The 25,885-nt window shown below is 41.9% G+C and overlaps 1 protein-coding gene across 4 annotated transcripts in view; it reads right to left on the bottom strand.

Moving 5' to 3' along the window:
• The window catches only part of SBF2 (SET binding factor 2), a 586,574-nt gene that overhangs the window by 250,187 nt on the left and 310,502 nt on the right, over window positions 1–25,885 (bottom strand). For all 4 annotated transcript variants that reach the window (XM_038765198.1, XM_038765199.1, XM_038765200.1 and 1 more), the window contains exons 4-5: window positions 5,494–5,616; window positions 3,336–3,446 (exon numbers count right to left, since the gene is read on the bottom strand). In XM_038765198.1, coding sequence (XP_038621126.1) covers window positions 3,336–3,446; window positions 5,494–5,616 — 234 coding nt within the window. The remainder of the gene's footprint in view (window positions 1–3,335; window positions 3,447–5,493; window positions 5,617–25,885) is intronic.

Here is a 25,885-nt window from a genome sequence, read left to right as displayed (position 1 = left end):
GAGCTTGGGAGTGTTTGTGAACTGTTATTCATTTCCTTCTGTAGCTTTACCATAAATGAAGCACTGAGTTGCCTGTCTTTTAGACTGTGAGCCCACTGTTGGGTAGGGACCGTCTCTATATGTTGCCAACTTGTACTTCCCAAGCGCTTAGTACAGTGCTCTGCACACAGTAAGCGCTCAATAAATACGATTGATTGATTGATTGCTTTGTTAGCCTCGATGAAAAACATTCTGATCATTTCACTCAATTCATTTTAGCATTTGTACTAGTGATTTGAAGAAAGACTGTCAAAAGTGGAAGCGACAGGACAATTAAAGGAAATGAAATCTCTAGCTTAGTCCTTACAAGATTTTTGCCTAGGAAACAATTGGTCTCCCGATCTCACAATACCGGCAATCTCAAAATACATGCAGTGCTCGGCTTAGAATTTTCAGTTCCGAAGACTGTCATTCCCAACATCGCTGAGCACTGTCAATTCAGGTTTTGGAGAGGAGCCTTCTTTATGGCAATGGCTCCATTCTCAGCCTACGAACAGACATGTTGACCCTCTTTACTGCCTTTGCTTGGCAATCAGGTGGGCATCTCTAGATCCCCCTCCAAACTGTAAACTCCTTGTGGGTGGGGAACATGTCTGTGTATTGTTCTATTGTAATAATAATAATGATAATAATAATAGCATTTATTAAGCGCTTACTATGTGCAAAGCACTGTTCTAAGCACTGGGGAGGTTACAAGGTGATCAGGTTGTCCAACGGGGGGCTCACAGCTTTAATCCCCATTTTCCAGATGAGGTAACTGAGGCCCAGAGAAGTGAAGTGACTTGCCCAAAGTCACACAGCAGACAGTTGGCGGAGCAGGGGTTTGAACCCATGACCTCTGACTCCAAAGCCCGTGCTCTGTACTCACCCAAGCGCTTAATACTCAGCACACAGTAAGTCACTTCACTTCTCTGGGTCTCAGATACCTCATCTGTCAAATGGGGATTAATAATAATAATAATAACAACAACAATAATAATAATGACGGTATTTGTTAAGTGCTCACTATGTGCCAAGCACTGTTCTAAGCACTGGGGGGGATACAAGGTAATCAGGTTGTTCCACATGGGTCTTACAGTCTTAATCTCCATTTTAAAGATGAGGTAACTGAGGCAAAGAGAAGCAACTTGCCCAAAGTCACACAGCTGACAAGTGGCGGAGCCGAGATTAGAACCCACGACTTCTGACTCCTAAGCCCGTGCTCTTTCCACGGAGCCACACTGCTTCCCAGACTGTAAGCCCCTTGTGGGACAGGGACTGTGTCCAACCCAATTGGCTTGTATCCACCCCAGAGCTTAGTACAGTGCCTGGCACATAGTAAGCACTTAACAAATACTGTAATAATAATAATTATTATTATTACTATAAACCCCTTTGCCAAAGTGGTAATGGCAGACCTTTCAATCCCATCCTCTAAAGGTTCTACCCTCTGTTCTACTTTATGCTCCCTCAAATCCGGGCACCTTACCTCCCCGCTTTGCCTTTTCCTTTCTTGGTGCGTTTTTCACCTCCCTCCCCAATTCTGCTCTCCTTTCTCTCTAAGGATCTTGTTGCATTTATTCCTTTTCCCTGCTTGTGCATGTTTCTGAGATGTGTCTATTTCCCTCCAGTAGGGCATTAGCTCCAGGTGGGCAAGAAACATGCTTTCTGTTGCACTTCCCAAGTGCTTGCTACATTGCCATAGCAGATCAATAAATTCAACTCAGCTAATCAATCCATCAATGATATTTATTTAGGAGGCCTTCCCAGACTGAGCCCCTTCCTTCCTCTCCCCCTCGTCCCCCTCTCCATCCCCCCCATCTTACCTCCTTCCCTTCCCCACAGCACCTGTATATATGTATGTACATATTTATTACTCTATTTATTTATTTTACTTGTACATATCTATTCTATTTATTTTATTTTGTTAGTATGTTTGGTTTTGTTCTCTGTCTCCCCCTCTTAGACTGTGAGCCCACTGTTGGGTAGGGACTGTCTCTATATGTTGCCAACTTGTACTTCCCAAGCGCTTAGTACAGTGCTCTGCACACAGTAAGCGCTCAATAAATACGATTGATTGATTGATTGATTGATTGAGGACTTATGGTGTACAGCGCTTGGGGAAGTAAACTACAATATAGTTGCTAGACATGATCCCTGCCCTCAAGGAGCATACAGATTTTTGTTGTTATTTTGTACTCTCCCAAGTGCTTAGTAGAGTGCTCTGCACACAGTAAGTGCTCAATAAACACTACCGAATGAATTAAAAGCAGTGTGGCTTAGGGGAAAATGGCCCGGGCTTGGGAGTCAGAGGATGTGGGTTCTAATCCCGGCTCTGCCACTTGTCTGCTGTGTGACTTTGGGCAAGTCACTTAACTTCTCTGTGTCTCCGTTCCCTCATCTGTACAATGAGGATTGTGAGCCCCAGGTGGGACAACCTGATTACCTTGTATCTACCCCAATGCTGAGAACAGTGCTTGGCACATAGTAAGCGCTTAACAGATACCATCATCATTATTATTACAAGGGGAGAAAGACACTGAAATCAATTCCAGATGCATCAGTAAGTAAGTGCTGTCAGGGTAGGGAGAAAATCAAAGTACTTAAGGGCACAGACTTATTACTACCATTACTCCCTTTTTCCTGTCAGACCTTTAGCTGACTTCTTCACTTTGGCTATTTTTCGAGGCAGGGTTTCTCTTCAAAGGCTCAAGAACTTCGACCTGCTCTACACTACCTTGAAGAGCTGGCCACAAGACAATGGAAAAAGACAAAGCTTTAAGAGTTGGGATACGGCATTTGTGGCTTCAACAGATGATTACCTTGAGAAGTAATAGTACTGCTACATAAAGTTGCAATGAAAATTGGCAATATTTTATCAACCATGAATCTGAAAACTATTATTCTATAGAAAAATGCCCATTAAGCATGGATCATCATAACGGGCACGTGTGAACAGAGCAGGGAAAACAGGGAAAGGAAGAACAGCGGAATGAGAAAGACATTAAGAATCCACTAAAAAATCTTCTTATATATGCACTAGGAAATCTATATTTTAATTGGAGTTCAAGTTACCACAAACTCCTATTTGTATGAAATAAATCCACTGACAAAATTAACCTTTCAACCTAAACTAAGAGGGGAATTTTTGGGTCTCTTTAGAAGGCAAGCCACAGGGACGATATTTAACTGAACCCTGATCTTTTTTTCTACGAAAATTCTTCAAGCATTTATTTGTGCTTTCTTCACAAATTAAATTAACAGGAAAAATACCCTCCTCCTCCCCCGTCCCCCACCCCAGCTTTCCGTCCTTTTACCTGAGAGCCTCCAGAGGCTGGAACGAGGCAGGCACAGAGGTTGGCGATGAGACTTTCCAAGGAGACGCTCAGGCTGTCCACATAGACGGTGTAGATCAAACCCAGGCAAGCCTGCAAATATAAAAATGCATGTAATTGCTGTCTCTGAAAAGGTACACGCTAAAAATACATGGACGCGACATCTGACCTCAGGAAATATCCTCTTTGAAATAGTACAGTACCTTCGGGCTGGAATTTCTCACAGGAAGCAGTATAACTGTTTAGAAATTTCATCCGAGAACTTCTGAGTAAGCACCTCAGATCCTCCTTTAAACCCCCAAACCTACTGACCCAAGTGGTCAGAGTTTCTCCTGCTTTCCCACCTCTAGGGAAAAAGATTAATTTTTTACTCCAACATCCCAGATAATTTTCTTTTAGAGGATCAGAACTACCCAATTGCTCTTTTTACTTTATTTGGTATCCTTTGAAAAACCTAAAATTCATGTTTTATGCCATTTTAATTAAGGATCACTATATTGCTACTGGAAGGTACACAACAGCATAAACTTTTTTATAGTTTCGGGAAATTTTAAAAAATCAAACATCTTTCAGGCGGAAAGAAGGGAGAGTGGGAAAGTTAGTATGTTTGGTTTTGTTCTCTGTCTCCCCCTTTTAGACTGTGAGCCCACTGTTGGGTAGGGACTTTATATGTTGCCAACTTGTACTTCCCAAGCACTTAGTACAGTGCTCTGCACACAGTAAGTGCTCAATAAATACGATTGATTGATTGATTGATTGAAAGGGCATAATGCAGTATTTAAATGCCTTCTTCACAGCAGCATGGCTAGTGGAAGGAGTTTGGGCCAAAGAGTCGGAGGACCTGGGTTCTAATCCTGGGTCAGCCACTTGTTGGCTGTGTGACCTTGGATAAGTCACTGAACTTCTCTCTGCCTCAGCTACCTCATCTGTAAAATGGGGATTAAATCCTACACCCTCCAACTTAGACTGTAAGCCTCATGTGGGATAGGAACTGTGCCCAACCTGATTATCGTATATCCATAGCAGCACAAATTACAGTGCTTGGCACGTAGTAAGTGCTTAACAAGTACCACTGACAAAAGTGACTGCACTGCTAAAATTCCGAAAATTCTAAATACTCTTTTTAGAATTATTTTATTTTACTTAATTTCAATAGTAATTATTTACAGAAATTTGTTTATACCACACTTTTACTCTTATTAAATTCCCACTGTTTCTACTGACAGAGTTAAAGTTTTTAATTAAAAAGTAATGAGATCGTAAAGTAAGAAAACACTTGAACCGTATGCGTCTGCTACCTTATAGCTGGAACAAGTGGAAATTAAAATCTCATTCGTTTTGTGCTTTTTGAAAAAGCAGTTGCGCTTGTAGTTTTTCAGTGTCATTTAATCTCATTCATTCATTTATTCAAGCACATTTATTGAGCGCTTACTGTGTGCAGAGCACTGTACTAAGTGCTTGGGAAGTACAAGGTGGCAACATATAGAGACGGCCCCTACGCAACAGCGGGCTCACAGTCTAGAAGAATTTCACTTTGAAACTCCTGAAATTCTTCTTATTTTTTAAATAAATAATGCCACAATGCATTTAACCTCATTTAAATCGTTTCTGAACTAAATATTTCTTCATGGTGCATAATGACATGAATGCAATGTATAGCTTATATAAATTCAATTTTTCAAAAATGCAGGAGAGATACTTTATCACCTCAGTTGTTCAGTTTTTCACGTACAGACTTGAGTCTAGTTTTTATTACCACTAATTGTAATAATGAATTCATTATTGATAGCAAAACGCCTTGAATTTCATAGAACAACCACATTTCTAAGGGGCTTTTAGGTCGATTATCTTCTTTTCATCCTCACAAAATTCATGTAAGCAAAACAAATTAAGGCCCAAGAGGCTACATGAGTTGCGTGAAGTAATGAAATAGTGATCCCTGGGACAAAGACCCCAGGACTCCAGTCGCACGTCCTTCAACCAGACCGCAATATTTCTACCATTTCAACTACATTCTCCTCTACTGGTAAATTCCTACACTGACACCGAGCTCTTTTATATCAAAATAACTTGTCTTCACATCAAAAAACTACATCTGAACACTAACACAATTGGCGAATGACAGCTGGGAATTCCTTACCCTAAAAATGTCTGGATAATCTAGTCTGGATACCAATACAAGGCTTTTGGGAGCAAATACTTCTGCAGGCTGAATTAAACCCGACACCTCCTCTTCGCCTTCAATTTCTTCGTGTTTCGATCCCTAGAAAACAAAGAACTGTATCAGAAAGAAGAAAGTAATTTTCCCAGCTTCTATGGACATACAAAGCACACAATACTTTATGACCATATGCCAATTGGAAGAATTAAAATGAAACCTCTTAAAAATAAAATGTCATGATTTTAGAGAAACACAAAATTGTTGAATTGTTGAATACTGCAATGATATGGTACACATCTAGCAATCAGTGGGGTTAAGCAGTTATTGGAGAAATAATAATAATTGTGGTATTTGTTAAGTGCTTACTCTGTGCTAAGCGCTGGGGTGGATAAAAGCAAATCCGGTTGGGCACACCCCCGTCCCATGAGGGGCTCCCAGTCTCGATTCCCATTTTACAGATGAGGTAACTGAGGCACAGAGGAAGAGAAGTGACTTGCTGAAGGTGACACAGCAGACAAGTGGCGGAGCCAGGATTAATAATTTTACTAATAATTTTGGTATTTGTTAAGTGCTTACTATGTGCCAAGCACTGTTCTAAGCGCTGGGGGAGATACAAGGTAATCAGGTTGTCCCACATGGGGCCCACAGTCTTAAACCCCATTTTCCAGATGAGGTAATTGAGGCACAGAGAAGTGACGTGACTTGCCCAAAGTCACACAGCTGATAAATGGCAGAGCTGGGATTAGAACCCACGACCTTCTGACTCCCAAGCCCGTGCTCTATCCACTCTGCCATGCTGCTACAATTTCAAGATCCGGCCAATTACGCCTCTTGCCAAAAGTCTCCCGGGTATTCAAAAACGTGATTTTGATTTTTGGAGGACAAATTTCAAAAACGGGAAGACGACAATGACCGAAAAGTCTACTTTCAATTTGGGTTCTAGCCCGTTGTTGGGTAGGGACCGTCTCTATATGTTTATTACATATTTATTACTCTATTTATTTATTTTTATTTTACTTGTATATATCTATTCTATTTATTTTATTTTGTTAATATGTTTGGTTTTGTTCTGTGTCTCCCCCTTCTAGACTGTGAGCCCACTGTTGGGTAGGGACTGTCTCTATATGTTGCCAACTTGTACTTCCCAAGTGCTTAGTACAGTGCTCTGCACACAGTAAGCGCTCAATAAATACGATTGATTGATTATATGTTGCCGCTTTTGCACTTCCCAAGAGCTTAGTACAGTGCTCTGCACACACTAAGCGCTCAATAATACGATTGAATGAATGAGTGAATGAAATGTTTATCATTCCCTCCGCCAGGCCAGATCGGAGCCTTGGGACTGCAATGAAATGACTAAGAAGGCTTTGTGTTTCACCCTCTAAAACTGGTTCTTATTGACTTGTGCTCCTCTGTGACTGATAAGATTAACCCCAAATGTCCTTCACAGAAAAGCAGAAGAAATACCACACTGGATCAGAGGAATGACATTCCCAACTCGGAATTCCGTCTCCAACAAGGGCAACGGACGGTGCTTGGGGAAAGTGTGCCGGGTGCCCTCTTTTACATCTGTCTTCATAGTTATGGATTTACTCTGCGACAGTCCCAATTTCTCTGCTTCTTGAGAAGCAGCGTGGCTCAGTGGAAAGAGCCCGGGCTTTGGAGTCAGAGGTCATGGGTTCGAATCCCGGCTCTGCCACTTGTCTGCTGTGTGACCCTGGGCAAGTCACTTCACTTCTCTGAGCCCCAGTTACATCATCTGCAAAATGGGGAGTAAGACTGTGAGCCCCACGTGGGACAACCTCATCACCTTGTATCTCCCCCAGTGCTTAGAATAGTGCTTTGCACATAATAATAATAATAATGATGATGGCATCTATTAAGTGCTTACTATGTGCAAAGCACTGTTGTAAGCGCTGGGGGGGATACAAGGTGATGAGGTTGTCCCACATGGGGATCACAGTCTTAATCCACATTTTACAGATGGGGTAACTGAGGCTCAGAGAAGTTAAGTGACTTGCCCAAGGTCACACATAGTAAGTGCTTAACAAAATCCCATCATTTTTATTAATTTATTCTCTCCTCTAGATCCTTGAATTTCCAAGCAATAACTTCTTATGGGCTTTTCAGACGTGAATTTAACAAAACCCTCCAAAATCTATTGATATTTTCTATCCATGTAACTTTCCAGCACTTAGTAGTAATGACGGTATTTGTTAAGCACTTACTACGTGCCAGGCACTGTCCTAAGCGCTGGGGTGGATACAAGGAAATCGATTTGGACACTGTCCCTGTCCCACGTGGGGCTCACAGTCTCAATCCCCATTTGACAGATGAGGTAACTGAGGCACAGAGAAGCGAAGTGACTTGCCCAAGGTCACACGGCAGACAAGCAGTGGAGCTGGAATTAGAACCAATTATTCCCAGGCCCGTGCTTTATCCACTACACCAGGCTGCTTCCCAAACAGTGTCAGCAGTTAGTATAGTGTTGCCATTGCTTAGTACAGTGCCTGGCACGTAGTAAGTGCTTAACAAATACCATAATTATTAAGTAATTATTATTATTATTATGGTAATAAATTCTATCTCCTAAAATCCCTGGGGCGGGGCGGGGGGGGGGGGGGGGGAATGATTCTTTGGCTTATTTTAAATCCATGCAGCTTCAAACTTCAATAAAAGCATTCAAACTGTGGTATTGTAGGATTCTGTTTGCCCTGTCCACACCTATAATGATTTTACAAATCCATATTATGTCCCATTTCTGCTTTTGTCTGTCCGGACTGAAGAGTCCTAATCCTTAGAGTCTACCCTGAATAATGAAACTATTCTACTGTGGTTTACCGGAGAAGCAGTGACAACATTCTGCTTGTTGACTTGCTTCCTAAAGCCTTCTAAATGGTGCTCAGAATCTTGTGCTTTTGAATCAATGATTTCAATCAATCAATCAATCAATTGTATTTATTGAGCGCTTACTGTGTGCAGAGCACTGTACTAAGTGCTTGGGAAGTACAAGCTGGCAACATCTAGAGACAGTCCCTACCTAACAGTGGGCTCACAGTCTAGAAGGGGGAGACAGAGAACAAAACCAAGCATACTAACAAAATAAAATAATTTTATTTTATATATATTTTATATTTTATTTTATATTATTTATAAAATAATTTCAGGGTACAATTGGCAATGTAAGCATTACTCCTATAAGATTATTAGTTACATTCTTGTATAACCTAGTGTTGTCTAAAAATTATGTTGTCAGCCCATTGTTACAGTGGGAAATAATGGAAGCAGATGTAGTTTTTTGGCCCCCGTAAATAATAAAATAATGATAATGATAATTATAGTATTAGGAGAAGCAGCGTGGCTTAGTGGCAAGAGACCAGGCTTGGGAGTCAAAGGATGTGGGTTCTAATCCTGGCTCTGCTACTTATCAACTCTATGACTTTGGGCAAATTGCTTCACTTCTTTGTGCCTCAGTTCCTTCATCTGTCCCCCATGGGACAACCTGACTACCTTGTATCTCCCCCAGCGCTTAGAACAGTGCTTGGCATGCAGTAAGTGCCTAGCAAATACCATTATTATTATTACTACTACTAATAATAACAATAATGGCATTTGTTAAGCGCTTACGACGTGCAAAGCACTGTTCTAAGCGCTGGGGAGGTTACAAGGTGATCAGGTTGTCCCATGAGGACCTCACAGTCTTCAACCCCATTTTACAGATGAGGTAACTGAGGCCCAGAGAAGTTAGGTGACTTGCCCAAAGTCACACAGCTGACAACTGGCGGAGCCAGGGTTTGAACCCATGACCTCTGACTCCAAAGCCCGTCCCCCTCTCCATCCCCCCCATTTTACCTCCTTCCCTTCCCCACAGCACCTGTATATATGTATATATGTTTGTACATATTTATTACTCTATTTATTTATTTATTTATTTATTTATTTATTTATTTATTTATTTATCTTGCTTGTACATATCTACTCTATTTTTGTTAGTATGTTTGGTTTTGTTCTCTGTCTCCCCCTTCTAGACTGTGAGCCCGCTGTTGGGTAGGGACTGTCTCTATGTGTTGCCGACTTGTACTTCCCAAACGCTTAGTACAGTGCTCTGCACACAGTAAGCGCTCAATAAATAAGATTGATTGATTGATTGAGCCACGCTTCTTACTAAACACTGTGAAATAATCACTGAATTACTCATTATGGGCAGGGAACATGTCTGCTAATTCTGTTGTATTGTACTCTCCCAAGTGCTTAGTACAATGCTCTGTGTATGTAATAATAATAATAATTATGGTATTTGTTAAGCACTATGTGCCAAGCACTGTTCTAAGCGCTAGGGTAAATACAAGGTAATCAGGTTGTCCCTCGCGGGGCTCACAATCTTCATCCCCATTTTACAGATGAGGGCACTGAGGCACAGAGAAGTTAAGTGGCTTGCCCAAGGTCACACAGCAGACAAGTGGCAGAGCCGGGATTAGAACCCACATCCTCTGACTCCCAAGCCTGTGTTCTTTCCACTAAGCCACGCTGCTTCCCTAAAGTAAGCACTCAATAAATACCACTGATTCATTAATTGGTCTAGCAGAAACAGCACTGATTTTGGGAATCAGGAGAGAAGCTTCTAAACCCAGCTCGGCCAGCAGCTGGTTCCCTTGGGTGAATAATTCAGAAGCAGCGTGGCTCAGTGGAAAGAGCAAGGGCTTTGGAGTCAGAGGTCGTGGGTTCAAATCCCGGCTCCGCCAATTGTCAGCTGTGTGACTCTGGGCAGGTCACTTCACTTCTCTGGGCCTCAGTTCCCTCATCTGTAAAGTGGGGATGAAGACTGGGAGCCCCCCGTGGGACAACCTGATCACCATGTAAGCGCCCCAGTGCTTAGAACACTGCTTTGCACATAGTAAGCACTTAATAAATGCCATCATCATTATTATTATTAATGATAATAATGATTGTGGTGTTTGTTAAGCACCTACATGTGCCAAGCAATCCGGTCTCACATGAGGCTCACAGCCTTAACAGGAAGGAGAACAGGTAGTGACTCCCCATTGTGCACCTGAGGGAATGGAGGCCCAGAGTCAGGTGACTTCCCCAAGGTCATTAGAGCCTTACAAATACCTTAACAAATACCAAAATTATTACAAAATTTAATAATACAAAAACGCTTAACAAATACCAAAATTACTATTATTATTATGGGGATTAAGACTGTGAGCCCCCCGTGGGACAACCTGATCACCTTGTAACATCCCCAGTGCTTAGAACAGTGCTTTGCACATAGTAAGCGCTTAATAAATGCCATCATCATCATTATTATTCATGATAATAATGATTGTGGTGTTTGTTAAGCACCTACATGTGCCAAGCAATCCGGTCTCACATGAGGCTCACAGCCTTAACAGGAGGGAGAACAGGTACTGAGTCCCCATTGTGCACCTGAGGGAACGGAGGCCCAGAGTGAGGTGACTTCCCCAAGGTCATTAGAGCCTTACAAATACCTTAACAAATACCAAAATTATTACAAAATTTAATAATACAAAAACGCTTAACAAATACCAAAATTACTATTATTATTATTATTATTATTATTATTGTGGGGATGAAGACTGTGAGCCCCCCGTGGGACAACCTGATCACCTTGTAAGCTCCCCAGTGCTTAGAACAGTGCTTTGCACATAGTAAGCGCTTAATAAATGCCATCATCATTATTATTATTAATGATAATAATGATTGTGGTGTTTGTTAAGCACCTACATGTGCCAAGCAATCCGGTCTCACATGAGGCTCACAGCCTTAACAGGAGGGAGAACAGGTACTGAGTCCCCATTGGAGGCCCAGAGTGAGGTGACTTCCCCAAGGTCATTAGAGCCTTACAAATACCTTAACAAATACCAAAATTATTACAAAATTTAATAATACAAAAACGCTTAACAAATACCAAAATTATTATTATTATTATTATGGGGATTAAGACTGTGAGCCCCACCGTGGGACAACCTGATCACCTTGTAATCTCCCCAGCGCTTAGAACAGTGCTTTGCACATAGTAAGCGCTTAATAAATGCCATCATTATTACTATTATTACTATGTTCCAGGCACTGTACTAAGTGCTGGGGTAGAGTCATGATATCAGGTTGGACACAGTCCATGTCCCCCATGGGGCTCACAGTCTCAATCCCCATTTTACAGGTGAGATAACTCAGGCCCAGGGAAGTGAAGTGACTTGCTCAAGGTCACACAGCAGACACGTGGTGGAGCCGGGATTAGAACCCAAGTCCTCCTGACTCCCAGGCACGTGCTCTTTCATTCATTCCTTCATTCTTTCAATCGTATTTATCGAGCGCTTACTGTGTGCAGAGCACTGTACTAAGCGCTTGGAAAGTCCAAGCTGGCAACAGATAGAGACAGTCCCTACCCAACTGTGAGGGGGCTCACAGTCTAGAAGCCAGGCTGCTTTTCAGCCCCCATCTTACCTCCTTCCCTTCCCCACAGCACCTGTATATATGTATATATGTTTGTACATATTTATTACTCTATTTATTTATTTATTTTACTTGTACATATCTATTCTATTTATTTTATTTTGTTAGTATGTTTGGTTTTGTTCTCTGTCTCCCCCTTTTAGACTGTGAGCCCACTGTTGGGTAGGGACTGTCTCTATATGTTGCCAACTTGGACTTCCCAAGCGCTTAGTACAGTGCTCTGCACACAGTAAGCGCTCAATAAATATGATTGATTGATTGATTGATTCAGCGCACATTCACTTGGCAGTGTGCCCCCTCCCCAGCGAGCGCAAATATCGCTGGGCAAATCCTCAGCGTCTAGTATCAAATCCTCTGAGAAGTAGCGGGGCCTAGTGGATTCAGCACAGCCCTGGGAGTCAGAAGGACCAGGGTCCTAATCCCGGCTCCACCACGTGTCTGCTGTGTGACATTGAGCAAGTCACTTCACTTCTCTGGGCCTGAGTTATCTCACCTGTAAAATGAGTATTGAGACTGTGAGCCCCATGTTGGGTAGGGACTGTCTCAATGTGTTGCCAATTTGTACTTCCCAAGTGCTTAGTACAGTGCTCTGCACACAGTAAGTGCTCAATAAATACGATTGATGATGATGATGATGATGATGTTGGACACGGACCTGATATCATTCATTCATTCATTCATTCATTCATTCAATCGTATTTATTGAGCGTTTACTGTGGGCAGAGCACTGGACTAAGCGCTTGGGAAGTACAAGTTGGTAACATATAGAGAAGGTCCCTACCCAATAGCGGGCTCACAGTCTAGAAGGGGGAGCCAGACAACAAATCAACACATATTAACAAAATAAAATAAACAGAATAGTAAATACGTACAAGTAAAAGAAATAGAGTAATAAATCTGTACAAACATATATACAGGGGCGGTGGGGAGGGGAAGGACTTGCCACTAAAGCCACGCTGCTAGTGATCGACAGGGGTGGGATTCACTCAATCGTATTTATTGAGCGCTTACTGTTTGCAGAGCACTGTACTAAGCACTTGCCGTGACTCTACCCCAGCACTTAGTACGGTGCCTGGAACATAGTAATAATAATAATAATGATGATGATGGCATTTATGAAGCGCTTACTATGTGCAAAGCACTGTTCTAAGCGCTGGGGAGGTTACAAGGTGATCAGGTTGTCCCACGGGGGGCTCACAGTCTTAATCCCCATAATAATAATAATTTTGGTATTTGTTAAGCGCTTACTATGTGCAAAGCACTGTTCTAAGCGCTGGGGAGGATACAAAGTGATCAGGCTGTCCCATGTGGAGCTCACAATTTTAATCCCCATTTTACAGATGAGGGAACTGAGGCCCAGAGAAGTTAAGTGACTTGACCAAAGTCACACAGCTGACAGATGGCGGAGCCGGGATTTGAACCCATGACCTCCGACTCCAAAGCCCGTGCTCTTTCCACTGAGCCACAACTGCTAAGTAACATGTGTTAAGTAACAGTAATAATGATGGCATTAATTAAGCGCTTACTATGTGCAAAGCACTTAATGAACACCATAATAAAGCCCAAACAAACCAGGATGGAGGCATTTACGCACTGCAATTCAGGAAAGGGTTATTTCCCTAGAAATAACAATAATTTAACCACAAAATTCTAACCTGGGATTTGAAGTGTATTTAATAAGCCATGGCATTAACTAAAATAACTTAAAAGTCTTGACTGAAGATTTTCTCCCACTGCAGAGATAAGAATGTGTTTTTCTATGTGGGATAGGGAATGGGTCCAATCTGATTAACTTGTATCTACCCCAATGCTTATTACAGTGCCTGGCACATAGTAAGTGTTTAACAAATACCATTAAAAAAAAATATATCCTCCGGGGAGGGCCTTGGTCCCAGCCTCATCCATCATTCCTGACAAGAAGCTCCTTCATTCGCAAGACTTACAGGCAGCAAAGAACCTTAATGCTAGATGCATTTTTTATACAATTTGAAGGTGCTACCATATTTTAGAAGGTAATAATAATAATAATGATGGCATTTATTAAGCGCTTACTACGTGCCAAGCATTGTTCTAATCACTGGGACAGATACAAGGTAATCAGGCCGTCCCATGTGGGGCTCACAGCCTTAATCCCCATTTTACAGATGAGGCAACTGAGGCACAGAGAAGTGAAGTGACTTGCCCAAAGTCACACAGCTGACAATCGGCGGCGCCGGGATTTGAACCCATGACCTCTGACTCCAAAGCCCATGCTCTTTCCACTGAGCCACGCTGACTACACGCAGTCATAAACATTTTGAAAAAATGTCATTCTGATTTCCCTAAATCCAAAAAAGAAATGGTTTAATGGGGATATTCCATTAAAATAAGTCAACAACAGAATTCTTTGTAATTTCAGGTCTAACTTCAAAATCCATTGTGTGCAACTACCATGTAAATCATTCACTGAGGGAACTCTGATTTTTTATCCTCCTTTAAACAATCCCAGTGTGGATTTCTAAAATGACTTGGGACACTATTTTCTTTTGCAAAAACGTGGATGAACAAAAGCACTCTACATTCTTTTCCTTGTATATTGCTTGATTCCACATGCCCACCAAAAAAATTAAATCAGATGGCATAAAATGGAGGGGATATCTATGTTTATTAACATACAATGGCTATTATTTTATAATCTGCCTATGAAAGGAGTTACTACTTTTTAGCTCCTCTTCTTTCTTGTGATAAAAAGAGGTTACTTCAATATTAAGTAAAGAACTGAGCACCTAGCATTGTATTAATACTAGCAAAAATAACTCAGCTTCTATGGATGCCAGAAAAGGGATATCACCAATCAATCAATTGTATTTACTGAGCGCTTACTGTGTGCAGAGCAGTGTACTAAGCACTTGGGAAGTACAAGTTGGCAACATATAGAGACCAGAGGGGCTCAAGTCTCCAGAGAGTGAATCAATCAATCAATCAATCAATCGTATTTATTGAGCGCTTACTATGTGCAGAGCACTGTACTAAGCGCTTGGGAAGTACAAATTGGCAGCACATAGAGACAGTCCCTACCCAACAGTGGGCTGAACAGCAAGTTCATTCATTTGTTCAATCGTATTTATTGAGCAGGGCACTGTACTAAGCGCTTGGGAAGTACAAATTGGCAACGTTCATTCATTCATTCAATCGTATTTATTGAGCGCTGACTGTGTGCAGCGCTTGGGAAGTGCAAGTTGGCAACACATAGAGACGGTCCCAACCCAACATTGGGCTCACAGTCTAGAAGGGGAAGACAGACAAGAAAAAACAAAACAAATAGGTGTTGATACCAACAGAATAAATAGAATTATAGCTATATACACATCATTAAAAAAATAGAGTAATAAATATGTACAAATATACACAAGTGCTATGGGGAGGGGAAGGGGAAGGGCAGAGGGGGGGCGATGGGGAGGAGAGGAAAAAGGGGGCTCAGTGTGGGAAGGCCTCCTGGAGGAGGTGAGCTCTCAGTAGGACTTTGAAGGGAGGAAGAGAGCTAGCTTGGCGGAGGGGCAGAGGGAGGCCATTCCAGGCCAGGGGGATGACGTGGGCTGGGGGTCGATGGCGGGACAGGCGAGAACGAGGTACGGTGAGGAGATTAGCGGCAGAGGAGCGGAGGGTGCGGGCTGGGCTGGAGAAGGAGAGAAGGGAGGTGAGGTAGGAGGGGGCGAGGTGATGGACAGCCTGGAAGATGAGAGTGAGGAGTTTTTGCTTAATTCAAAGGTTGACTGTAGCCTGATTTTTTTTTTAAGGTATTTGTCAAGCATTTACTATGTGTCAGGCACTGTACTAAACACTGGAGTACATACAAAATAATCGGGCTGGATATAGTCCTTGTCCCACATAAGGCTGACAGTCTTAATCCCCATTGAACAGATAGGGAAACTGAGGCACAGAGAAGCGAAGTGACTTTGCCCAAGACCAAGTGACTGCTAATGATATTCTGAAGCCAGAGCGCCAGTAAATTTCCCAACATGTGGCCAATGAATACTATTTAATGGCACTTGTACAGGGACTTCCTATGCGTCAGCCACTGTAATTAGCGCCGGGGTGGTTGCAAGCAGATGGGGTTGGACACAGTCCCCGTCCCCCGTGGGGCTCACGGTCTCGATCCCCATTTCCCAGATGAGGAAACTGAGGCCCAGAGAGTGAAGTGACTTGCCCGAGGTCACACAGCCGACAAGTGGCGGAGCCGGGATAAGAAGCCGTGACCTTCGGGCATCCAGGCCCCTGCTCTACCCAGGCCATGCTGGAAAGGAGAATCGGAGGCCGATACAGAGGTTGTGGGGAGGCCAAAGCACTGAGAGACTGCAGCTGGTCCATATGCATCGCCGCCGCTTGTCTGCCGTGTGACCTTGGATAAATCACTTCCCTTCTCTGGGCCTCAGTTACTTCATCTGTAAAATGGGGATTGAGACTGTGAGCCCTCTGTGGGGCAGGGATGGGGTCCAACCTGATTACCTTGCATCTGCCTTAGTGCTTAGGAACAGTGTCTTGCGTGTAGAGAAGCAGCGTGGCTCAGTGGAAAGAGCCCGGGCTTTGGAGTCAGAGGTCATGGGTTCAAATCCCGGCTCCGTCAGCTGGGTGACTTTGGGCAAGTCACTTGACTTCCCTGGGCCTCAGTTCCCTCATCTGTAAAATGGGGATTAACACTGTGGGCCCCCCGTGGGGCAACCTGATCACCTTGTAACCTCCCCAGTGCTTAGAACAGTGCTTTGCACATAGTAAGTGCTTAATAAATGCCATTATTATTATTATTATTATTATTATTCAGCTGTGTGACTTTGGGCAAGTCACTTCACTTCTCTGGGCCTCAGCTACCGCATCTGTAAAATGGGGATTAAGACTGTAAGCCCCGCTCATGGGACAACCTGATCAACTTGTAACCTCCCCAGCACTTAGTACAGTGCTTTGCACATAGTAAGCACTTAATAAATGCCATCGTATTATATCATTATTATTATAGGGTTAGTCTTCTAGACTGTGAGCCACTGTTGGGTAGGGACCGTCTCTATATGTTGCCAATTTGTACTTCCCAAGCGCTTAGTACAGTGCTCTGCACACGGTAAGCACTCAATAATAATAATAATAATAATAATAATGGCATTTATTGAGCGCTTACTATGTGCAAGGCACTGTTCTAAGCACTGGGGAGGTTACAAGGTGATCAGGTTGTCCCACGTGGGGCTCACAGTCTTAATCCCCATTTTACAGATGAGGTATCTGAGGCACAGAGAAGTTAAGTGACTTGCCCAAAGTCCCACAGCTGACAATTGGAGGAGCTGGGATTTGAACCCATGACCTCTGACTCCAAAGCCTGTGCTATTTCCACTGAGCCACGCTGCTCAATAAATACGACTGAATGAATGAACGATTATAACTGCCTAACAAATACCATTATTAATCTTATTACTGTTAGCAAATTGCAGTAGCATTAGTGGCGGCCTCTTCTACTTCACTTATCTTTTAACTCAAATAATAGTCTTGAAAAGTTCTGATCATTTTTAATGTTTCTCTGCAATTCTCCGGCCCCTTGAAAGCTGCACAATAGCTGCCCCGGTGTTACTGAACACCAGTTAGCTTTGCCAGTGTGGGCTGTGAGCCAAAGCTCAGTGGGAATAGCTTGGGATTTGGAGTCAGAGGTCATGGGTTCATGGGTTCAAATCCCAGCTCTGCCAATTGTCAGCTGTGTGACTTTGGGCAAGTCACTTAACTTCTCTGTGCCTCAGTTCCCTCATCTGTAAAATGGGGATTAAGACCGTGAGCCCCCCGTGGGACAACCTGATCACCTTGTAATCTCTCCAGCGCTTAGAACAGTGCTTTGCACATAGTAAGTGCTTAATAAATACCATTATCATTATTATTATTATTATTAAAGCGTGGCTGTTAGCCCCCCACTTGGCATTTCATCTATCGCTCAGCAAGTTCACAAATCATTTCTTTTTGGAAAGTTGTCAGATGGAGTACCGGCAGTAGTTCCAATTACAGATATTGAGGGGGAAAATAACAATTACAAAGAAAGACTTCTTGCCTTTTGAAATCAAGCAATAGAACTAATCTGGCACATTCTCTATAGGGACCGTCTCTATATGTTGCCAACTTGTACTTCCCAAGTGCTTAGTACAGTGCTCTGCACACAGTAAGCGCTCAATAAATACGATTGATGATTGATGAGTCTCTAGAGGCGGATAAAAGAGCCTTGACTTGGTGCCGAGTGAAAAGGGGTTAATCAATCAATCGTATTTATTGAGCGCTTACTGTGTGCTGAGCACTGCACTAAGCGCTTGTTAGCTTCTTAGGTTAGCAATGTTGCCAGATTTTGTTTTCCACTATTACAGGGGGAGCTCCCTTCCTCACATAAGAAAGCCCCCCAATATGTGTCCCTTTTTGCAGAGGAGATAGTTTTGTGGTCAGTCCATTCCCCTGGACAAGTATCGTCTTAGAAAAGCTCTCCTTCTGGCTACAGTGCTTTGCATATGGTAAGTGCTTAATAAATGCCATCATCATTTATTTAGACTGTGAGCCCACTGTTGGGTAGGGACCGTCTCTATATGTTGCCAACCTGTACTTCCCAAGCACTGAGTACAGTGCTCTGCACACAGTAAGCGCTCAATAAATACGATTGATGATGATGATCATTTATTGCAACCAAGTTATGTTGCCAACTTGTACTTCCCAAGCACTTAGTACAGTGCTCCGCACACAGTAAGCGCTCAATAAATACGATTGATGATGATGATCATTTATTGCAACCAAGTTATGTTGCCAACTTGTACTTCCCAAGCGTTTAGTACAGTGCTCTGCACACAGTAAGTGCTCAATAAATACGACTGAATGAATGAACCAGAAAAGCTTCATACGAGTACTTAACGTCACTAGCCTTTACTTCATTATTAAACGGCCCTTGTTTCTCATTTAATTTGCTTATTTATATTGTTCTCACTTACCTACAGTAATCTATGAATTTGAAAATGAAGTATAGCTTTGGAATTCTGTTGAGCACTTTCTGAGCTATTCATCCTTCCCATCTAAATGTTGTGAAATGTCTACTTTTCTTGACATTCAGCAACAGGCGTTACCTTAGATTTTCAGCTCCTTGAGGAATTATTTCATTACGATGCCTAAAGAGAGCCTATCAACAATCAATCAATCAATCAATCGTATTTATTGAGCACTTACTGTGTGCAGAGCACTGTACTAAGCGCTTGGGAAGTACAAGCTGGCAACATATAGAGACAGTCCCTACCCCTAACTTCATACCAACATGGGAAGAATGAGACTGCAACGCAAGGGTCATTTTTTATGGTATTTGTTAAGCACTTACTATGTGCCAGACGCTGGACTAAGCACTACGGTAATCGGGTTAGACATCATTCCTGTCCCACAGTGGGCTCACCGTCTTAATCCCTATTTTACAGATGGGGTTACTGAGGCACAGAAGTTAAGTGACTTGCCCAAGGTTAGAGAAGCAGCGTGGCTCAGTGGAAAGATGGTGGACTTTGGAGTCAGAGGTCATGTGTTCAAATCCCGGCTCTGCTGATTGTCAGCTGTGTGACTTTGGGCAAGTCACTTCACTTCTCTGGGCCTCAGTTACCTCATCTGTAAAATGGGGATTAAGACTGTGAGCCCCCTGTGGGACAACCTGATCACCTTGTAACCTCCCCAGTGCTTAGAATGGTGCTTTGCACATAGCAAGCGCTTAATCATCAATCGTATTTATTGAGCGCTTACTATGTGCAGAGCACTGTACTAAGCGATTGGGAAGTACAAATTGGCAACATATAGAGACAGTCCCTACCCAACATTGGGCTCACAGTCTAAAAGGGGGAGACAGAGAACAAAACCAAACATACTAACAAAATGAAATAAATAGAATAGATATGTACAAGTCAAATAAATAAATAAATTGAGTAATAAATATGTACAAACATATATACATATATATACATCCTCCTGATTATGTGTCCAGGCAATGATGGCTTAATAAATGCCATCATTATTTATTATTTATTACTAAGCCAAGAATGCATGTAGGAATTATGGAATGCTCTTCCAACAAAGGGAGCCCACTGTCATTCAGTGTGCCACATAGTAATAATAATAATAGCATTTGTTAAGTGCTTACTATGTGGCAGGTACTGTCCTAAGCACTGGGGGAGCCAATCAGGTTGGACACAATCCCTGTCCCACGTGGGGCTCACAGTCTGAATCCCCATTTTCCAGATGAGGTAACTGAGGCCCAGAAGAGTGAAGTGACTTGCCCAAGGTCACACATCAGACAAGTGGTGGATTCAGGATTAAAATCTATGACTTCCTGGCTGCCAGGCTCTTGCTCTATATGTGCTGGGAGTGAGTATTACAGCTCATGGGAGTTTGGGCGAGAATGCAAACTTTGCCTTATAGAAATGGGTGCATATTGGTGAAAACAACAATAACAAGAAATATGCTACCGCAGTTGACTACTTCTTAGGCCCCACATTTCCAATTGAGACACAGCCTTAATTTTTTTTAAAAAATTGGAAACTACAATGATATGCTATATCAACTGGTCAAAGTTTCTTCTTATCACGTGCCATCGAGTCGTTTCCAATTGATAGCGACTCTATGGATATATTTTCTCCAGAACGTACTGTCTCCTGCCATAATCCGTAATCTTGCTAACGATTCTTCCGTTATGGTTGTTATGATTTCTATCCACCTAGCTGCTGTTCTGCCTCTTCCGCGTTTTCCCTGGACTTTTCCTAGCATTAGTGTCTTCTCCAGAGAATCGGTCCTCAATCAATCAATCAATCGTATTTACTGAGCACTTACTGTGTGCAGAGCACTGTACTAAGTGCTTGCGAAGTACAAGTTGGCAACATATAGAGACAGTCCCTACCCAACAGTGGGCTCACAGTCTAAAAGGGGGAGACAGAGAACAAAACCAAACATACTAACAAAATAAAAAAAATAGAATAGATATGTACAAGTAAAATGAATAAATAAATAAATAAATCATCATCATCATCATCAATCGTATTTACTGAGTGCTTACTGTGTGCAGAGCACTGTACTAAGTGCTTGCGAAGTACAAGTTGGCAACATATAGAGACAGTCCCTACCCAACAGTGGGCTCACAGTCTAAAAGGGGGAGACAGAGAACAAAACCAAACATACTAACAAAATAAAAAAAATAGAATAGATATGTACAAGTAAAATGAATAAATAAATAAATAAATCATCATCATCATCATCATCAATCGTATTTACTGAGTGCTTACTGTGTGCAGAGCACTGTACTAAGCGCTTGGGAAGTACAAGTTGGCAGCATATAGAGACGGTCCCTACCTAACGGTGGGCTCACAGTCTAAAAGGGGGAGACAGAGAACAAAACCAAACATACTAACAAAATAAAATAAATAGAATAGATATGTACAAGTAAAATAGAGTAATAGATATGTACAAACATATATACATATACACATATAGTCCTCCTGATTATGTGTCCAAAATGAACTAATCGAAGTTGAGTCATTTGGCCTTCCAGAGACCACTTTGGCTTAATTTGCTCCAAAATACATTTGTTTGATTTTTCGGGTGATCCGTGGTATTTGCAAAGTTTTTAATTACCGTGAATTATTCTGAACCTCCACGAGAGTAATAAAATCTGAAGACGTTATTTTAACTTGAGATTTTAATGCTAATTTTGTATTGCAAAGAGGGAAAGAATAAGAAACTCGCAGAACAATCGATCAATCAATCGATCATTGGTTCTAGACTGTGAGCCCACTGTTGGGTAGGGACTGTCTCTATATGTTGTCAGCTTGTACTTCCCAAGCACTTAGTCCAGTGCTCTGCACACAGTAAGCGCTCAATAAATACGATTGATTGATTGATTGATTGGTTAATTACCCTGCTCTTACTGCAGAGCACTGTACTAACTGATTGGGAGGGTGCAATGGAATTAGAAGACATGGTCACTGCCCTCAAAGATCTTGGGAAGTAGGGTGGCTTAGTGAAAAGAGCCCTGAGCTGGAAGTTAGGAGACCTGGGTTCTAATTCCAGCATTGCTACTTGCCTCCTGTGTTTAACTTCTCTGTGCCTCAGATTCCTCATCTGCAAAATAGAGGTTAAAAAGCTGTTCTTCCTCCTACTTAGACTGTGGGCCCTGTGTGGGACGCGGACTGTGTGTGTGGCCTGGCTGTATTCTATCAACTTGAGCTCTTGACACATCGTAGGCGCTTTAACAAATACCACAATTATTATTATTACAATCTAGCGGGGGAGAAAGACACTAAAATACAATGAAAGATAAGGGGATAAAACTGAATATAACGATATGACCACGATCAATCAATCAATCGTATTTATTGAGCGCTGACTGTGTGCAAAGCACTGGACTAAGCGCTTGGGAAGTACAAGTTGGCAACATATAGAGACAGTCCCTACCCAACAGTGGGCTCACGGTCTAAAAGGGGGAGACAGAGAACAAAACCAAACATCCCAACAAAATAAAATAAATAGAATAGATATGTACAAGTAAAATAAATAGAGTAATAAATATGTACAAACATATATACATATGTACATGTGCCTTTAGGAAGAAAAACAGTGGGTAGATGAGAGATTGTCAAGGAAGACTTCCTTTGAGGATTCATTCATTCAATCGTATTTATTGAGCGCTTACTGTGTGCAGAGCACTGTACTAAGTGTTTATGATAATGGCATTTATTAAGCGCTTACTATGTGCAAAGCACTGTTCTAAGCGCTGGGGAGGTTACAAGGTGATCAGGTTGCCCGATGGGGTACTCACAGTCTTAATCCCCATTTTACAGATGAGGTACCTGAGGCCTAGAGAAGTTAAGTGACTTGCCCAAAGTCACACAGCTGACAAATCAATCAATCAATCATATTTATTGAGCACTTACTGTGTGCAGAGCACTGTACTAAGCGCTTGGGAAGTACAAGTTGGCAACATATAGAGACGGTCCCTACCCAACAGTGGGCTCACAGTCAAAAAGGGGGAGATGGAGAACAAAACCAAACATACTAACAAAATAAAATAAATAGAATAGATATGTACAAGTAAAATAAATAAATAAATAAATAGAGTAATAAATATGTACAAATGGCGGGGCCGGGATTTGAACCCATGATCTCTGACTCCAAAGCCCGGGCTCTTTCCACTGAGCCACAGATGGGTAGAATAGGGGTGTGCTACTTTCATTTTTAGTGTCTTGTCTCCCTCGCTAGATTGTAATGATAATTATTGAAACATTTGTTAAGCATCTAGTATTATCCAAGTGCTAGACTAAGTCCCTCTTTTCCTCAGCTCCCCTTCCTTCCGTGTCACCTAGACTCAGTCTCTTTGCTCTCCCCCCCACCCCACAGAGCTTACGTATATATGCATATAATTCTATTTTATATATTGATGCCTGAACTTGTTTTGATATATATCTATAATTATTTATTTATATTGATGTCTGTTTACTTGTTTTGATGTCTGCCATCCCCCTCTACAATGTAAGCCCAGTGTGGGCAGGGATTGTCTCTATTGCTGAGAGGCAGACAATACTGCTGTATTTTCCAAGCGCTTAGCACAATGCTCTGCACACAGTATGCACTCAATAAATACCAATAAATGAATGAATGAACAAGAAACAATACCATCAGACAATAATTTTCAAGTTGGCTTGCACTCAAAAGACATATATTCTTAGCCACTTATTCACACATTCAGAATGACAAAAGAATGACTAAACTCCATAAAGCCTCCATTATTACTGAAGATCAGGATGAATTCTTAGAAGAAATATTAACCATCATCTAAGTGAATCATCATTACAAATAAATGACTTTTAACCTACTTTCACAACAAAACAAAAGGCCTTAGGCCATATCGCTGCACTAACTCTTTTAATTAAATGAACCTAAATTGAGCAATCAACGAGTGATTAACAACAAAAAAAAAAGGCCCACGACTCACAAATCAATACACACTCCCCAAAATTCTTTCTCCTCTTCGTCACTTTGCATTACAGATGCCGGTACTCATTTTGCAGGCCTGTTCTAAGTCATCAGTCATCCCCAAGAGAGTAGAATCTTCCAAGTTCAGGGATACATTCAAGTTCTCCATTTTCAGACAATGCGCTCTGTGGCAAAAATACTTACTGCAGATGGTGATGGATTACAGCTTTAGTCCAAGAGAAGGTGATTTGTTGGCAATTCCCTAATAATTTATTATTTCTATAAATGATTTACACTGTTTCCTCAATTTACTCAGTCTTCAACAAGTAATTGTTCATTTTGTTCCTAACACTGTCACAAATGGTAAATCCGCACTGCTCCGAGGTTTTCAGAAACCTTGGTTTCAGTGCCAAGTGAGCTGTTAATGTATGTATGTATTCAATCTTGGTATCCACCAAAATACATAAATAAACTTGGTATACCACATACCTGAGTTATGTGATTAGCATGACTTTCAAATCATAATATACTCCTTAATCCATCCACTCTAAATTGACATCCTAGGCCCCAAACAAGAGGGCGGTTTGTTAAATAACTCAGATCCATGTCTACCTACTCTACTGTACTGTACTCTGCACAGAGTAAGCCCTCAATAAATACCAATGACTGATTGATTTATTCAAAGCCCAGGGTGATAAACAGCCAGCCAAAATGTTATCGCCTGAAAACACTCATCTCTATTCCAGTCCACAGTGGAATGTAGCTTGATCTTTCTGTGTCCTTATGTGTACATTTTATCTCTCTGACCTAGTCTTATCTACAAGGGTATTAGATAAAAAAAGATATGCATCATTTTTCAAGTTTTATATGCATAGCTATATGGCTGTCCTTGCCTGGCACCCTTGAAATTGGACAAAACGGCAATAAAACAGGCAATTCTTCACACTTTATAAAGTTCTTTAAGTCATTTTCAAGTGACTTACCAGAAAATAAAGCAGGGTGACTGAAAGAGATCAATTATCCTAAATGGAGTTCCAAGAAATCTTGTGAAATCAACTAATTTCAGGACAGAATGACAGATTGCTATTTCAATTATACACAGAGAGACAGCCTGGTGATCGGCCTTCTTTTTGGTTTGCATTGTAAAGAGCAATTAATTGATTCTTTGATTAGAAATATGGGGAGGTTTACAGTCTAACAACTGGCAGTGGTAGGAGATATGGACTACCAATAATGATAATAATAATACTATTATTATTAATAATAATAATGATGGCATTTTTAAGTGCTTAGTATGTGCGAAGCACTGTTCCAAGCGCTGGGGGCGAATACAAGTTGATCAGTTTGTCCCACGTGGGGCTCACAGTCTTAATCCCCATTTCACAGATGAGGTAACTGAGGCACAAAGAAGTTAAGTGACTTGCCCCAAGTCACAAAGCTGGCAAGTGGCGGGGCCAGGATTAGAACCCGTGACCTCTGGCTCCCAAGCCCGGCCTCTTTCCACTGAGCCACGCCATCCACCTCTGAGTCAAGTGCAAATGCCTGTCTCTTGGCTCTAAGACCCCCTTTTTGGATGGTATTTGTAAAGTACTAATTAGGTACCGAGCACTGCGGTAGATACGAGGTAATCAGGTTGGACACAGTCCACGTCCTACACGGGGCTCACAGTCCTAATCCCCATTTTGCCGATGAGGGAACTGAGCACAGAGAAGTTAAATGACTTGCCCAGGGTCACACAGCAGACAAGTGGCAGAGCTGGAATTAGAACTCGGGTCCTTTGGACTCCATGGGCTAGCTCATGCTGCTTCCCAGTGTATCGGGTTCTCTCCCCACTACTTATCCTGGCTCCTTTCCCCCTAGAATCCAGCTCACAAGCTTCACACTCCTCTAAAACCGATCCATTCACTGTGACTCACTCTCATTT

This window comes from Tachyglossus aculeatus, chromosome 22, assembly GCF_015852505.1.
Source record: "Tachyglossus aculeatus isolate mTacAcu1 chromosome 22, mTacAcu1.pri, whole genome shotgun sequence".
Lineage (NCBI taxonomy): Eukaryota > Metazoa > Chordata > Mammalia > Monotremata > Tachyglossidae > Tachyglossus > Tachyglossus aculeatus.
This window is presented reverse-complemented; position numbering and strand designations above follow the sequence as displayed.